At 38.0% G+C, this 17,026-nt stretch overlaps 1 protein-coding gene across 2 annotated transcripts in view; it reads left to right on the plus strand.

The window, feature by feature from the left end:
* Positions 1 to 17,026, plus strand: part of LOC124393371 (roundabout homolog 1-like) — a 204,017-nt gene that overhangs the window by 49,608 nt on the left and 137,383 nt on the right. For both annotated transcript variants that reach the window (XM_046861141.1, XM_046861140.1), the window contains exon 3: positions 9,835 to 9,921. In XM_046861141.1, the coding sequence (XP_046717097.1) occupies positions 9,835 to 9,921 (87 nt within the window). The remainder of the gene's footprint in view (positions 1 to 9,834; positions 9,922 to 17,026) is intronic.

Below are 17,026 nucleotides of genomic sequence, written 5' to 3' on the forward strand. Positions count from 1 at the left end.
TCATCATGTCATATGATCTGAATGCTCTTTTCATTGCCAGTTTGAAATCACAATTCAAGAATTACAACTCTTAAGTGCAATACTCTCATTTTCCCCCTATGCAAAGGATGTGTAAGTGTTTATGAAGTACGTAGCATGTACTTCATCACCCAGCCATTATGGTTGCACAAGCCTAGGAGGGTTGCATTACTGTCAGAATGGCATCCAGTTTAAAAGCTAAAAACATCCATATCGGATCAGTCGACGACTAAGGGGACTGACAACAGCCACAGTTATTGCTTGCCAATAGGGAAATTGGGCTACTGTTAGCCAAAGGAGGATGTGGTAAAGAGAGGCACTCGGGTGCTTGGTTTAAAGAGGGCAGATTTCAGGGACAGAGTGAGATGGAGACGGATGATCCGCTGTGGCGACCCCTAATGGGAGCTGCCAAAAGAAGACGAAGCAAAAGAAGAAGAAGGATGTACTTCATACATATACAGTATATATAATGTTGATTTAGATATGATTTATGCAGATTGTATGTTTATGGATCTCTGTAAGGTGTGCTTATGTCTATGTGCTTATGTTTGTTCATATATTTATTGTCATATGCAGCACTGTGGTTCTGTGAGACACAACATTTCATGCCATTGTATGTCTCCACATATAGCAGAACGACAAAAAAGCTCAAATTTATCTTAAAACTGAATGATACCAAAAAGCTAATCTCAATATTAGGTTGCCATTTAGCAAATGTGACTTTATATTAAATGGTTTTTCAACAATTTGCAACAAAGAAAACCATAAAAAACAATTCAGCTTTTTCAAAATGAGTATCATGGTTGAACTTTTCAGGCAGGTTTGTGCAAATAAACTCAAATGCAGTTAAGTGGAAATCGTGTCATCCATGGGCTCTAATTAAATGTGTTTGTCCAATGGATCATTTCAGTTCAGCATAGTCAATATCACATTAATTATAATAAAAGTCAAAATAATTTTTTTTTTTCAACACGACTAAACATTTTGATGATTTTGTTTGTGAACAATGACGAAGCGACTTTTCATTCTGATGAGAATTACATGTTCATTGACACAATCCTCACTTTTGAGAGATGAACTGAGGATTTTGTGAAAAGTTTAAGCTTTTTTTTCGCAAGAAATCCAATGTATTGTGCTGTTTGTACAAATCGTTTTGAGAACGCTTCTACTGATTTGCAAATATTAAGGATGATTTGAGAAATGCTTCTAATCAACTAAGAAAAACTGTGCATAAAAAAAAAAAATGATGCTTTTATTTTTTCATTCAATTTTAGGTAACAGAGGAGTCATAAAAAGCATTTCCTTGCGTGCCATACCATGATTATGTATGTCTCATCTTGAATTTGAAAAAGAGTGTAAACTTGAATGTGTATTTTGTTCTTTATATGACAACCATTTGACAGTTTTATAAAATACAGTTGCCATGCATCAGGTAAAAGATAAAGATAGCTATATTAAAAAATCCTTCAGTATCTACATTGCAATAGCATTTAAATAAAAAAAAGAGGGAAAAAACCGTAAGACTGGATTGGTCATTTTTTTATGCATTATTTAGTCATGAATAAATAATAAAAAGCTTCAAAGCTTCCTCCTGAGCCTCTGACAGAGCTGATACGATTGTCCACTGGAGTGCCGAATATGTTTACACCATGACACATCATTTATTTTGATTTATAGCATCCCACTTCAGCACACAGCAGTTTCCTATCTGTTAAGCGTTTATCACAGGGAAGGTAGGTTGAGTTATGAGTTATGACTCTTAACGGTTTGACCTGCTTTCTGTTCTTTTTGAAACTCATGATTACCATATTTCACAGGTCCAGACACATTGTGGCTTTTGGAAATAGAGTGGTTTGGACCATCTGTTGGTATTCACAAAACACATAGCATTTGTCTGTAGAGTTTGAGCAGGTTAGAGGCTTCCGATTCCTACACCGTGTTATTTGTCACATCCCGAGTGGGTTATCAATCATCTGTCATGCTGAATATCAGCAGGTGCTGTCAGGCAAATGTCACTTGTTTCAGATTTGCCAGAATCAGTCAGTTTGCAGTCCAATCTGTTGGAGAGTGAGATGGTATTCGTGCCATGTGCTACTGTAGAGCTCCTGCTGGTGGATATAGCTTGGCAAACTAGCAAATCGATCCGTTCTGTTTGAAATGGAAAACTATTTTGTTTAGTTCTGTATTTTTAACCCAAAAAAGCTGCTTGAAATTTATTGGACGTATAGTTGTGACATTTGTCAGTCAACGAGAGTTGGCCTTTTATAGCGCCACGACAATTTGATTGATATCTGGGTCGAATTAACGACATTATATGATCATGTTATGCTTTTGGTCAAGTGTTGAGTACTTTTTTGCCAGTTATCCAATGACAAACCTATTCACAGTTTGCAAGTACACATATGGAGGCAGTCAGAGGTGCTCTCAAGGTGCTATCTCCTTTAGGGCACACACAATGTTTTCTGAGGTATATTACATCAGAAAATTATAGATTCTACTTACCTTTGTGCAGATGATCACAAATGTTACAGTAGCTCCTAGTTTTATAACCATAAAGACTGTAAAAGACTGTAGAAAGGACATTACTTATAATCTTATACTCCAGTGCTCATGTTAGTTCTCACTCTACAGTGTTCTGTATTGCTTAAAGACTAGGATTACACTCTTGATGTCACCCAAATGAGGATGGGTTCCCCTTTTGAGTCTGGTTCCTCTTACGGTTTCTTCCTCATAACATTTAAGGGTGTTTTTCCTGGCCACAGTCACCATGGATGCTTATCAGGGATAAATACACACTGTTCACCTTGACTGTTGTTTTCTGTAAAGCTGCTTTGAGACAATGTCTGTTGTGAAAAGCGCTATACAAATAAACTTCACTTCACTTGTATTTGCGATGCAATGGTATGCGAGCCTTGGTGAAAAGCTCTCACTGTAATATAAATCGTTATAAATATGGGATATACTGTGCTAATTACCGAGGTGTGTGGTATTTATATGTGTGTGTATAAATAGTCCTAGCTGTTTTTTTCAGTTTGAGAGCCAGAATTTTCTGCTAAAGAAGTTCCTTCTCATATGATGCGATGAGAATAGATGAGGAGTTTTGACTGTACTGTCAGTGTAAAAAAAAAAAAGAACAATGAAATTATGATAGATTCTTAGCAGAAATGCGAGTGCAACAAGTTTAATATAAAGACAGTTATATTGAGATGCAAGATTATTAACAGGTGTGAGTTGTACGTTTTAAGTATAAAGTGCAGAGCAAAATTTTCCCATTAATCCCTGTGTTGGGAAACACTTCCCTGACAGCAAAGTAGAGAGATAAATATGTAATTACTGTATATGTACAGCATGTAATATATATACGCAAGTGTAAATTGCTGCAAATTGATTACGTGTTAAAATTCCAGTAATAAAGTCTTCTAAAAACAAATACATAAAGTGCATAACAAAAGAAGGAAAAAAATGATAAAGCAGCATTAAGATGATCCTTTATATATCTTTTATAGCATGTTAAAAAAGAGCATTTTGATGGGATAAACCATTCCATAATTAAAAACCTCTAACTCTTAATCAAATGTTGACCTCTACAATTGAAACGTTTAGAATGCAAAAACGAACCTGTGAATTAGCTTTAAAATACTCTCTAAATTGCTTTGACTTGAATATATCATACATAAAAAAACATATTTGGAAAATATTAACATCATAAATAGTAAAGACTTGAAGAGTAGCAGGAAAACTATAACTATATTACAATATGAAAGATACGGATAAATTAAACTATAGTAAAGCGTAAGAATACACTCTGTAGTAACAAGATGCCCAACCCTCCTTATTATATCAGTAGATTTATATACTTTACTGCTCATGTTATGTTTGACCCACTGCCTGCTTTCCCAGTTCATCTCACCTACTCTACACACACGAGTCAGGTGTGCGGTTCATCTCACCTACTCTACACACACAAGTCAGGTGTGTGTCTGCGGCCCAATTAATGTTCAACTCCATTAACTAGGGGATTTTATTCACTTTAAATAAAGCGATTCTCTTTAATGTAGTTGATGCAGACTCATTCATGAATTAGTTGCGGCAAAAATGCTGATTAGCGATGTAATTTTCCATGAATCTGCTCTATTAGCGATTAAAATATCACCTATCTAGTGAACGTTAGCTTGTTTACAATCGCTTGTAACATAGTGCACTGACACTAACACACCAAAGCCGTTTCCCATGCAGTGTTTTATTTGGGACGACTTGGTATAATGTTAATTTAACATTTACGGCCACAATTAACATTGTTTATCTGTGCATTTACTAAATGATCACTGTGCTATGTCTGAACTGACCCCAGTGTATTTTTATATATAATCAATTTCTATTCTGTTTTTAAGTGTCTTCATTAAGTTGAAATAAAACTTTAAACTTTTTTTTTAATTCCTTGTTTTGCTTTGTCATTGAACCTGAGAAAAACTTTGAAAATAACCATAATGACGCAGTTTCCATGCTACAATAATAATGATAAAAGCAAAGTTTTTTACTGTGGGGACCCTGTGTCTTTATAAATACAATTTGACTGTATTATTTGTGTCCCCTTCAAAAATTGCTCATGAGGAATTTTATATTTTTCGTCCCCCCCTACTGTTAAATGAAATTTACGCCCATGCCTGTTTCCTCCACCTCAAAGTCTCAACAAAAACTTTTATAGTCGGCACATATCACATCCATAAACAAAGTGGAACATGTTCAATAACATGGCCAAGCACGTATTAAACGCACATTCAGATGGACACAATTTATATAAAAAAACACTTAGACAGTAAATATATATGAAGAAGTGTATAGAAATGAACAGAATGAACAGAATGCTCTAACGATTCAGAACAGTCGAGTCGTGTTAGATTGGTTTCAACAGCACAAGTATGCTATGAGACTTTTTCAATATGACAAACATTCTGAGAAATAATGCAAAAGCAGCCATAATTTCAGCTGCACCATCTTGCGTTTTTGTGGCACAATTCCAGTTTAATAATGATCCAAGGTAGGAAGCAACATGGGCCTGCGAGTAGGAAAGGCATGTAAGCATGAGGCAAACAGAACATAAGAAGATTATAGTTGTTTTGCTAACAGAAAGTCTTGTTGTGATAGGCGTTACTTGGTTTATTAACCGCATTGTTGTGTCGACTCGGGACCTTGAACGTTTTTACACTCAATAAATGCCTAATGGCTTTTTTTTAAAACCCCACAGATTACCACTGATGCATTTATTTGTAGCATCGATTGCTCTCAGTCTGTTTTACTAATAACACTCTCGCCTATCATATTTTGTATCATCTTTTCTTTCATCAGATGCAGAACTGATATGATATGCTGGTGATTTGCTACTAGATTTTGAATGCTTTGGCCCTGTGTTTAATTTTAAGCATTTATAAGAGCAGTGCTAGTGCAGTAGGACAGCATATGAACTGATCGGCCATCATGGACAGCATATGAGATAATTAGAGCACATATAAATTATTCAGATATGACAAACGTTAGTCCTGCAGCATAGGATTTGATTCGATAGCATACAGAGAGCATGTCGGTTAATCAGGCAACATTGAAGTTGATTGAGCAGCATACAGGTTTATGCTTGATCTTCTTTCGGCTGCTCCCATTAGGGGTCTCCACAGCGGATCATCCGTCTCCCTACCCCCCTGTCCTCTACATCTGCCCCTTTCAAACCAACTACCTGCATGTCTTCCCTCACCACCTCCATAAACCTCTTCCATAGGTTTATGCTTGATCTCATCAGTTTGATTGTATTTATATGGACAATAGACTTTGTTATAAAGCAGCTTTACAAGAACTTGACTTGTTCTTTTTAAATTGAATAAAACAAATTTACATTCATTTCTAACAGAAATAAAACATGGCCTTTGACATTTACAGCAAGAAACATTTCTGGCATGAATGTTAAGAACCGTGACTGGAAGTTACCCATGTGTAAAACATAACCCATGGGAAAATCTATAGAAAATCTATCCGGAAACATTTCTATCCTAAAGGGACGGGCATTTCCATGATGCCTTTGTCCTTATGCACAGGGCACAAGGGCTCACTGAAGGCTCTACTGGTTCGAAAATGATATGCTATGACCTTAATAACTGTGAAATATGAACTCAGATGAACAGATTTTGAAGCAATGTATTAGAAAACAGTGGTTATTCTTCCAGTGCAATTCTACAGACATAGAATTTTTCCTAAAGTACACTGAAGCACATTGTTCTGGTGGCTCATGGTGATACAAGACCTTTAAAAAAGTGAAATGTTATATATTTATTTATTTATTTTGTTTAATTTGCATGTGCAAGCAATTAGACAACGCACACGAATGTTACTTATGTATTTCTAGTAGAATCTCGGCTCGCAACTTTACTATACTTGCAGCAAAACTCTTTCATACCATTTATTTTATAATGATTTATTATTTATGTAGTATATAGTTGAGTACTTTTGAGTTTAAATACCTGAGGTCAACCGTGCAAAGTAATGGAGAGTGTGTTAGAGAAGTGAAGAAACGAGTGCAGGAAGGGTGGAGTGGACGGAGAAGAGTGGCGGAAGTGATTTGTGATAGGCACGTATCTGTAAGAGTGAAAGGGAAAGTTTTTAGGACTGTTCTGAGACCTGTTCTTTTGTATGGTTTAGAGACAGTGATAATGAAGGTGGCAGAGCTGAAGATGGTGCAGTTTTCATTGAGAGTGATGAGGATGGACAGGATTGGAAAAGCAGAAGGAAAAAAAAGGAAGGCCAAGGAGGAGGTTTATGGATGTGGTGAGGGATAACATGCAGGTGGTTTGTTTAAAGAGGCAGATGTAGAGGACATAGAGGCATGGAGATGGATGATCTGCTGTGGCGACCCCTAACAGGAGTTAACTTTTATGCCAATGCACCGATGAGAATCTGTGAATCTGACCATTCCGAGTATGCACCAGCTGTTCAGACTTGAATTTGTTTGCTCTTCTTCTTCTTCTTCTTCTTCTTCTTCTTCTTCTTCTTCTTCTTCGGCTTCTTCCATTAGGGGTCATCCCAGCGGATCATCCGTCTCCATACCCCCCTGTCCTCTACATCTGCCTCTTTCAAAACAATTACCTGCATGTTTTCCCTCACCACATCCATAAACCTCCTCGTTGGTCTTCCTCTTTACCTCCTTCCTGGTGTCTCCATCCTCAGCATTCTCCTACCGATATACCCCATGTCCCGCCTCTGCACATGTCCAAACTATCTCAATCTCGCCTCCCTCACCTTGTCTCCAAAACGTCCTACATGTGCTGTCCCTCTAATAAACTTTTTTCTAATCCTGTCCATCGTCGTCACTGCCAACGAAAACCTCAACATCTTCAGCTCTGCTACCTCCAGCTTCACCTCCTGTCTTTTACTCAATGCCACTGTCTCTAAACCAAAAAATTGATTAAAAACTGTCCTGAGTTGAAAAAAAAAAAAAAGTCATTAACCATTGCTGCAAGCTAGGAACTGCAAAGGAACCCTGAAGATATAAGAGGCTTTCTTTGTGCATGTTCCTGTATTATGTCCAGGTGCACCATTCCTTCAACCATCTTCTACTAAATGCTCTTTCATTTACAGGTGCACTGTTTCAAGTTGATTTATTGAGGGTTAAGAGAGAGAGAGAGAGAGAGAGAGAGAGAGAGAGAGAGAGAGAGAAAGAAAGAGAAAGAGATGGGGGGGTGAGGGTGAGTCAGAGGGGAACTAAAGAGACAGGTGACAGGTGGGAAGGATTACACACTGGAGCTAAACCATCTGTCTGTCAGCACCACTTCATTTAACACAGCAACCAAATTTCCCCATTTACTGGGATATTAAATGACACATGAATGGATCTGCTGACTCTTTAGTTGTCTTCGGATGCTGTACAGGCTGCCAGTGACGTACAAATAGTAGCCAAATGTACAGTGCTTAGCTCGAAGCTTGACCACAGTTCGATGTGGAATCTTTGCCTCTTAACCACTGAACTCATTAACTGGCATAAAGAGAACCGTAGAGCAGACGTCTACGGTTTTCTCGAGCGTAGACGCAATTTCGAGGTTGGTGTAGCATAGTCTCTCATCCGAGTTAATCTGTTCGGGAAACACGTCTAAAACACTGCGATATTGTTTGCTTCAGCAGTCGTCCTTTAATAAGCTCAGTAAAACTGATATTTTATAGAAGCTCGTTTTCACTTTGAAGTTTGAGATTTTTAACAAGCATCTAACTGTCAAAACATCACTGGTGTGTGTGTGTTTTTTTTTGTTTATAAATCAGCACTATGGATACACACTGCATACTTGTGATTGCTGTCTGGAATTGTCTTTATAGCAGACAATAAATCAGAATGAAATGAATCATACGTCCAAATTTAGAACAAAATGTTATAGTAATGTTTTCACAAGCACTGTATGGAAATCTGTATGACTGTATGCATGGAGAATGGCAGCTTTACATACTTTTGATGGCTAAATACATCGAAATAGAAATAAAGCAAGACCTTCTAAATCAAGGACACTAACTATATAACAATTATAGGGATTATGATAGCAGAATATGTTGGCAGGATCAGAGATGGCCAGTCTTACCCTGTGTCTCAAAGCCTTTAATACTGTATGTTCAGACTGTCTACCAGCTCTGTTGTTGACATCTTATCACAAATATATGAATTATAACAGGGGTCACCGACCTTTTTGAAACTGAGAGCTACTTCCTGGGTAGGGATTAATGTGAAGGGCTTTTGTCATATTTGAGAGGGTTGATAAAAATTCTTCTATTTTGCATCGAAATTCTTTGTATTTTTGTAGTTTTTAAAATACTATAAAATACTTTCTACATGATGACATCATAAAAATGTGGCCTCTAAATGGTGAGCAACTCTTAGTGCTGCCAGATCAGCATATTTATCTGCCCTCATAGCAAAATAACTAACATCTATTTATTTCCTCATCAAAATCATCAACTTGTTTTCTTGATCACTTGCAGTTTCTTCAAACAGATCATTCCAGAGATAATTCAACTTGTTCTTAACTTTTTCAATAGCACTGGTTTTGTCCCTTAATCCTTCAAACTGGCAGTTATAAGCCCCCTAATAAAGAAACCTGACCCTTGTCTACAGGCCAATATCTAACCTCCACTTTATCTCCAAGATCCTAGAAAAGGTTGTAGAACAGCAGTTTTGCTCACATCTACTTATTAATAACATTTTCTTAATGTATTAGTCAAGATTTCAGCCGCATCATAGCACAGAGGCAGCACTGGTTAAAGTGGTAAATGACCTGCTTTTGGTCTCTGATCAGGATTGTGTCTCCTCACTTCTCAGTCTCAGAGAAGGGCGATATTTGTATTCAACTTCAAGAAAAGCTGGTTAAAATAATGTCATTGGTAAAGGTCATTGTTAATTAAAATATAGTTGAGTAAAAAAGCACATATATTGAATCATAAATGTAGTGTAATGAATACAGAGAAAACAGTTTTATCTTTGATACTCAGTAAAACTAGACAAAAAATTACTTAAGTACAGTAATGAGGTACATTTACTCAAATAGTTTTCACCACTGCAAAGCACCTTTTCACCTGGAGTGAAGAGTTTTGCAAAGAGGAGTGGGATAAAACTCCAAAGTCTAGACTTGATGCTGTTATACAGGCAAAAGATGCTTCCATAAATAATTAGTTATTGCAATTTTTAACTTGTATTTATGCACTGTATTAATAGTGCAAAGCGGAAATTAGCCTTCCAATGCATCTATTTCAGGTTCTTGAAAAGTGACATGTCTCCTTTATTTTCCTCTCTAAAAGATATCGGTGGGCAGAATGGACCACGTGAATCAACCACATCTGCTCCACCTTCTGACCATGATGAAGACAACTCACCTGGTTACACTGGTAAGACAACGTCTTTTATTAGTAGTATTTCAGTAGTGTTTAAATGCTTGGTCTATTTGTACAGTATCATTGTCAGTATAATAATACACACGCTTATTATCTTTTATATCACAGTGAATGTGAAGGTTTTTTATTACAGTAATTGTGGCTGTAATTTAAAAGGAAAGCCGGTTCTATAGTAGGGTGAGGATAAGGATCTATAATAATAGCATATTCAGGAGGATTGTATGATGTGTTAGATGCTTCACGTGATCTAAGTCTAATAATAAGCTGATTTAAAGCATATTAAAACAAAGAAAAAACTGCTTTTGTACAGTTGTATTTGTTTATTTAGCATTTACAAAAGGAAATGTTGCATTTCTTTCATTTTGGATTATTAACTTTAATAAGGGTGGTGAGGAAACAATGCTTTTATAGCTTATGTTACATTTATATTTATTGGCAGACGCTCTTTTACGGAGAGATTTATAGTGATCTCATTTATACAGCTGAGCGGTGGAGCATTAAGGGCCTTGCTCAAGGGCCCAGGATTTGCAGCTTGGTGGTGTTGAGATTTGAACTCATGACATTTCAGTCAAAATGTCCAATGATTTAACTACTGAGCCACTGAAAAAATGAGTGATCCAACATCCAAAGGGTTATGTGTGGTAACAAAAAGTTTCACGACTCGCTCTGTTTATAAGAAAGTACTTTATTTATCTACGTTTACACTCTGTCACCTTCAAAATAGTCGCCTTTCACTGCAATACAGCGCTCCCCGCATTCCTGCCACTTCTGGAATGTGTCCTGGAAGTCTTTTTTTCGAAGGGTGTCAAGCGCCTTCTGTGATTCATGCTGGATCTTTGCAATGATGTCAAACTGTGGCCTTTGAGCTGGATCTTCATCTCCGGGAAGAGGACGAAGTTTGCAGGAGCCAAATCTGGCAAATAGGGTGTGTGCGGAAGTGATATCATGTGGATTGTTCTCTGACGATCATCATGCACGAGTTGCTGAATGGTTCGACATTTTCGGTGGTTGAACACGTTGAAGGTCTTCCTGATCTCTCGTCGTCTTCCAGTGATGTTCCTCCGCTCTTGAAGTGCTCGTGCCACTCAAAACACCTCAAACGTCGCTGTGGCAGATTTGGCCAGTTTCATTCAGAATTTCACACATTTCAATTAATTATTAACAGCATGCCTCATGATTTTTTTATTATATACTTATTATACGGGCATTATACAGAGTGAACAAATGTAAATCTATCCCTTTTTTTTTTGCCGAACTTGTTCTCAATTTTAAAAAGATCTCATCTCTCTCTCTTATATTCTTGAGAACCCACTGTTTCTAATAGGAAATGCTGCATGGAAGGTGTTATGAGTTATATACACTGGAATAAAAAATATAAATCAATTTCTTAAAAAATTCTAGTATATGTGGTGATTTCATTAGATAAAAACCACACAGCGTGTACATGGACATACAATTTGACAAGTGTTCGTGTTTGCCTCTCTAAGCTACAGGAAGCCGAGTCACCCATCCAAAGAAAGCGTAACCGAAAATGCAACCAGCTGAAAAATGTTTTGCTTGGAGCCCTATGACCCAGAGAGCCAAATTCTCAGAGCAGAGAAGCTAATTGATTAAGTCTCTTCTCGCACTCCCAGGCTGGACTCATTTGTAGCTCTGAAAAGTGAGACCCTCAGTGAAAAAACACAGATTTACTCTCTATCCAATTATTTCCTAACATTTCTAAAAAGCATATTTCTACCTCCAGAGTTCTGATTAAATGCTGGCTTTTGGGTTTGATGTGCAAAAATTGTTTTTGAAATTAAGTGCCTCTGGATTTTATAGGGAAAAAAAGCTATTTAAACATTGACGATACGAGCATTTGGGAACGTCTACACTGTGGGAACAATTTCAAGTAACATAACTCATTGAGTGACAGAAAAGCAGGCATCAAAAAAGACACGTGGATTGAATGAGAGATAGAAGAGATGAAGGAGCAGTACTTCAGCATGTAGATTTACTCCTGGAATCGAAAGCTTTCAAACTGTCTGTCATATTTCACTAGATCGTTTTTCCGTCCGGCTTTGAATGACATCGAAACACGTCGCTACCCCGCTGGCCGACGACAGGAGCGATGTAGAAAAAAGGGTGAAACAGGGACTTGATTGAATGGTGGACTGATGTGGAAAATGAGACCGTGAGAGAATAAGAGCTCTGACAGTCAGGAAAAGTGGCGAGAAGAGAACAGAGGAAGGGGGCGGGGGGGTGAAAGTGACAGATCGTGTATGACAGGAACTGAAGTGGAATGAGTCAGTCAGTAATGGAAAGTGTGTGGAAATGAAACCAGGCACATAAACAGCACAATTCTCTTTGAGAAAAGCAGAAAGAATGGCTGCAGCTTTGCTCGGCAGGAGGCTATCATTAGCGTCTGTCTACCTTTGACCCGAAACAGCCGATGCCTCTCTGCTAGATATGAACTTTTTCCACTTGAACCTAAACGGCCTCCCGTGGCACAGCGTGGGTGACTGAGAGGACACACAAGCTCTCAGTCCATTATCCGGAGCTGCGCTCGGCGTCTGTGTCATTGCACTAATGGCATTTGGAAGAATGGGTTGAGATAGGCTTTGACTGAGTTCTGAAAAATCCCTGTCCTCGCTGCCAGAGCTGCTTAGTAACCTGAAGAGACATGTTTCCAGCTTTTCCAAGAGGATTTGCAGCTTGAGGAACAGATGCAAGGACCAAGAGCCAGACATGGACTGAACTGCGTCTGGTCAAAAGAACCACTTGGTTTAATTCTATATATTCATATGATTTTATATATATAAACAGGATGCACACATCTTCTTCTTTTGGCATTTCTCCCACTAGGGGTCGCTACAGCGGATCATCCGTCTCCATACGGATGATCTTCATCTGCCTCATTCAACCCAACTACCTGCATGTCTTCCTTCACCACATCCATAAACCTCCTCCTTGGTCTTCCTCTTTTCCTCCTTCCTGGTGGCTCCATCCTCAGCATTCTCCTACCGATATACCCCATGTCTCTCCTCTGCACATGTCCAAACCATCTCAATCTCGCCTCCCTCACCTTGTATCCAAAACGTCCTACATGCACTGTCCCTCTAATCAACTCATTTCTAACCCTGTCCATCGTCGTCACTCCCAACGAAAATCTCAACATCTTCAGCTCTGCTACCTCCAGCTTCACCTCCTGTCTTTAATTCGTTGTATTTCAAGGCGTGACCGGTTTCAAAGTAAATGTATCAGGACACAAGTTTCAGGGGATGCTAATAAAAGGAGTATGAGTTGAAGGTTTGCAGTTTCATGTGGGCAAGAGGACAGATATGAAGCTGGCAGGGTAAAGAACATCAACATGAATAAAACATATTCATATTCGTTATAGAATTTATTCTTAGTACTTGATTTAAATTTGCTTGCTAGGCTTTTTTTTGGAAAACAAACTACATTTATTGGAAAATGTTCCAAAGAAAACATTCGAGTTATGTCGCACCCATGTGAATATTTATCTGAACAGATACAGAAGTAGTGGCGTTGCATCCAACACTTTTTATACAATATAATGAAATGGTGTGGGGTCTTTCATGCAGACTAATTCTGGCAAAAGTTAATTGGTAAAAAAAATATATTATAGGTTTAATATTACACAAAGTAATATTATGCCAGCAATGCAGTAGAGCTGTATAGGAAATACACAAATCTACGATTTAATAATTTAATAACGGTTTGTTTTCATGCCACTTTTGGCTTCCAGCCGTTGACCTGAGAGCGAGAGCTATTTAATACTCATACGAGTGTCTGTGTATATATTAGTGCATTTGAGCATTAGTAGTGAAGCTGAACTGAGTGTGTATCCCACCTGTGTGTCTGTGTGTGTGTGTGTGTGTGTGTGTGTGTGTGTGTGTGTGTGTGTGTGAGGTCAGACAGCTTGGGAGGCCAGCGATCATATTTATCACATTAGCTACGCAGGTCTGACTGTGTTTTGGCAGCTGAGTGTGAAGCTCTCTGTATGTTTGTGTAGTTCATCCTAAATCCTGAAGCCCAGCTGAAGAATTCTCTCAGTGCCGTAGTGAATTGCGCTGATTGATTAACATGCCTATTTTAGGTCCTATGGAGGCTTCAGTTTGCACTGGAAAAACTTTCTGAAGTGCTTCTCCTAAATGTTATTAAGTGTATAAACAAGGTGAAGTTGCTTAGGTACATATTAAAGAACCTCACCTCTATATGCCTTTTCTTTCTTTCTTTCTTTCTTTCTTTCTTTCTTTCTTTCTTTCTTTCTTTCTTTCTTTCTTTCTTTCTTTCTTTCTTTCTTTCTTTATCTGAACAGGAGTGTATAGATGAAAAGTGTATATATTGTATAGATGAGGGGTGTACAGAGTGTATAGATGAGGAGTGTATAGATGAGGAGTGTACAAAGTGTATAGATGAGGAGTGTACAGAGTGTACAGATGAGGAGTGTATAGATGAGGAGTGTATAGATGAGAAGTGTATATATTGTATAGATGAGGGGTGTACAGAGTGTATAGATGAGGAGTGTATAGATGAGGGGTGTACAGAGTGTATAGATGAGGGGTGTACAGAGTGTATAGATGAGGAGTGTACAAAGTGTATAGATGAGGAGTGTACAGAGTGTATAGATGAGGAGTGTACAAAGTGTATAGATGAGGAGTGTACAGAGTGTATAGATGAGGAGTGTACAAAGTGTATAGATGAGGAGTGTACAAAGTGTATAGATGAGGAGTGTACAGAGTGTACAGATGAGGAGTGTATAGATGAGGAGTGTATAGATGAGGAGTGTACAAAGTGTATAGATGAGGAGTGTATAGATGAGGAGTGTACAAAGTGTATAGATGAGGAGTGTACAGAGTGTACAGATGAGGAGTGTATAGATGAGGAGTGTATAGATGAGAAGTGTATATATTGTATAGATGAGGGGTGTACAGAGTGTATAGATGAGGGGTGTACAGAGTGTATAGATGAGGAGTGTACAGAGTGTATAGATGAGGGGTGTACAGAGTGTATAGATGAGGAGTGTACAAAGTGTATAGATGAGGAGTGTACAGAGTGTATAGATGAGGAGTGTACAGAGTGTATAGATGAGGAGTGTACAGAGTGTATAGATGAGGAGTGTACAAAGTGTATAGATGAGGAGTGTATAGATGAGGAGTGTACAGAGTGTATAGATGAGGAGTGTATAGATGAGGAGTGTACAGATTGTATAGATGAGGAGTGTATAGATGAGGAGTGTACAGAGTGTATAGATGAGGAGTGTACAGAGTGTATAGATGAGGAGTGTATAGATGAGGAGTGTACAGATTGTATAGATGAGGAGTGTATAGATGAGGAGTGTACAGAGTGTATAGATGAGGAGTGTATAGATGAGGAGTGTACAGATTGTATAGATGAGGAGTGTATAGATGAAGAGTGTACAAAGTTAAATTATTCAGAGAGTGTACACTCTCTTAGGTAGAGATGAAGCAAAGACTAAATCCCACTTATGTCACAATTTGCATGCAATCGAATGGCATTATGTGTAATTTTGAGACTATTAACGGTGGTGAAACGAGACCACATGACCACAAAAGAGGTTTAAACATAAAAAGTCATTACGAAGTTAATCTTAGACATCACTGAGGATCTTTAATTATAATGGTTAATAAACATTAAAGATGTTCAGGGGAATTTTTTTAAACTTAACTGAAACCTCACCAAAAATAGTGCTTGGCTCCAAGATGATCCAATATTAAAAAGCTGAATTTAATGAGAGCTGCCTAAACTCTTTGAGACGTGTTACTGAATGCTTTTATGAGTGCTGGTGTTTTTGATGTTTGTCTATAGGTCACACTGGACTATGCTCCTTATAGCGCTGGAAACGTTCCAGCTGCAGGCATTCGGCTGCGAGGCCAGTCCTACATGACAGCCAATTAAAGGATTTGAAGCAGGACTGCATAGTGCAGTTTAAGCACTTATGTTCTTTTGCTCTCAGCAGGAGAACATTAATCAGTACCAGAATGGGGCGAGGCCTGTGGAGTTGGCATCGGTTGGCAGTGGGCAGAATTACATGCTGCCTCTTTTTCAAGAGCTCTGAAAACAACATCGGGGCTTTTCTTCATGCTCTCGGCTTTTAACGTGCCAGATATTTCATGGCACGCCAAGAGAGTTGAGCATCAGTAAAAATCCTGTGTGTAAAAAAAATTTTTTTCCGGTACTTAAGTGTGCAGGGAGAAGCTTTTTTTAGAGGAGAGCTACAAAAGAGCAGTTTAAATGGTTATTAGTAATCAGTGGCTTAAACTGGGAAGGGTTTCACTTGATTTTATATTACACATATAGCTGTTATGCATTAGAGAATACATTTTCACCATTTACTATTCAAACAAAATCACACTGTGTATAATGTTTTAGATGGCTGAGTTTTCTCCAGGAGTTCTCAGAAAGTGTTTCGGATACTCCGACACACTTCATCAGCCAATACGCGTGCCTTTTTTAGGTTAAAATGGATGTGTTAGAGGGAGGAATGCACTCAAATGTATAGTACAGAGAATGGATATTAAAACCCTGGCTCATCAGTGTCACTCTTCATTCGTTTTCCTCAGTGGAAATTAAACAAGCCAGTAATGTTATAGAGAGTCCAGCAGAGGGCGCGCGTGTTTGTGAATGTATTGCATGCGCGTCCCCGAACCTGCTTCACTGCAGTGTCCCAAATCGCATATTATTATAATTATAGTGATTTTACGAGGAAAAAGTAGTGGACTTTTTTATTCATTTAAGCAAATTATTTTAGTGGTCACTTTAGTTGTCCTTTAATGTCTTAAATTGAATTCATAAATCAGTGTCCTCTAATGTGATTCAGATCCAGAGGAGCTGGTTTACACTCTATTGTGTAAATATATTTGTAATCTATCTATCTATCTATCTATCTATCTATCTATCTATCTATCTATCTATCTATCTATCTATCTATCTATCTATCTATCTATCTATCTATCTATCTATCTATTATGTGGGCATTCAACAGTAGTAACATCTAAACTGCACATCTGTCATAGCCACATTTCTTTCTTTCTTTCTTTCTTTCTTTCTTTCTTTCTTTCTTTCTTCTTTCTTT

The sequence above is a fragment of the Silurus meridionalis genome, chromosome 11 (genome assembly GCF_014805685.1).
Source record: "Silurus meridionalis isolate SWU-2019-XX chromosome 11, ASM1480568v1, whole genome shotgun sequence".
Taxonomy (NCBI): domain Eukaryota; kingdom Metazoa; phylum Chordata; class Actinopteri; order Siluriformes; family Siluridae; genus Silurus; species Silurus meridionalis.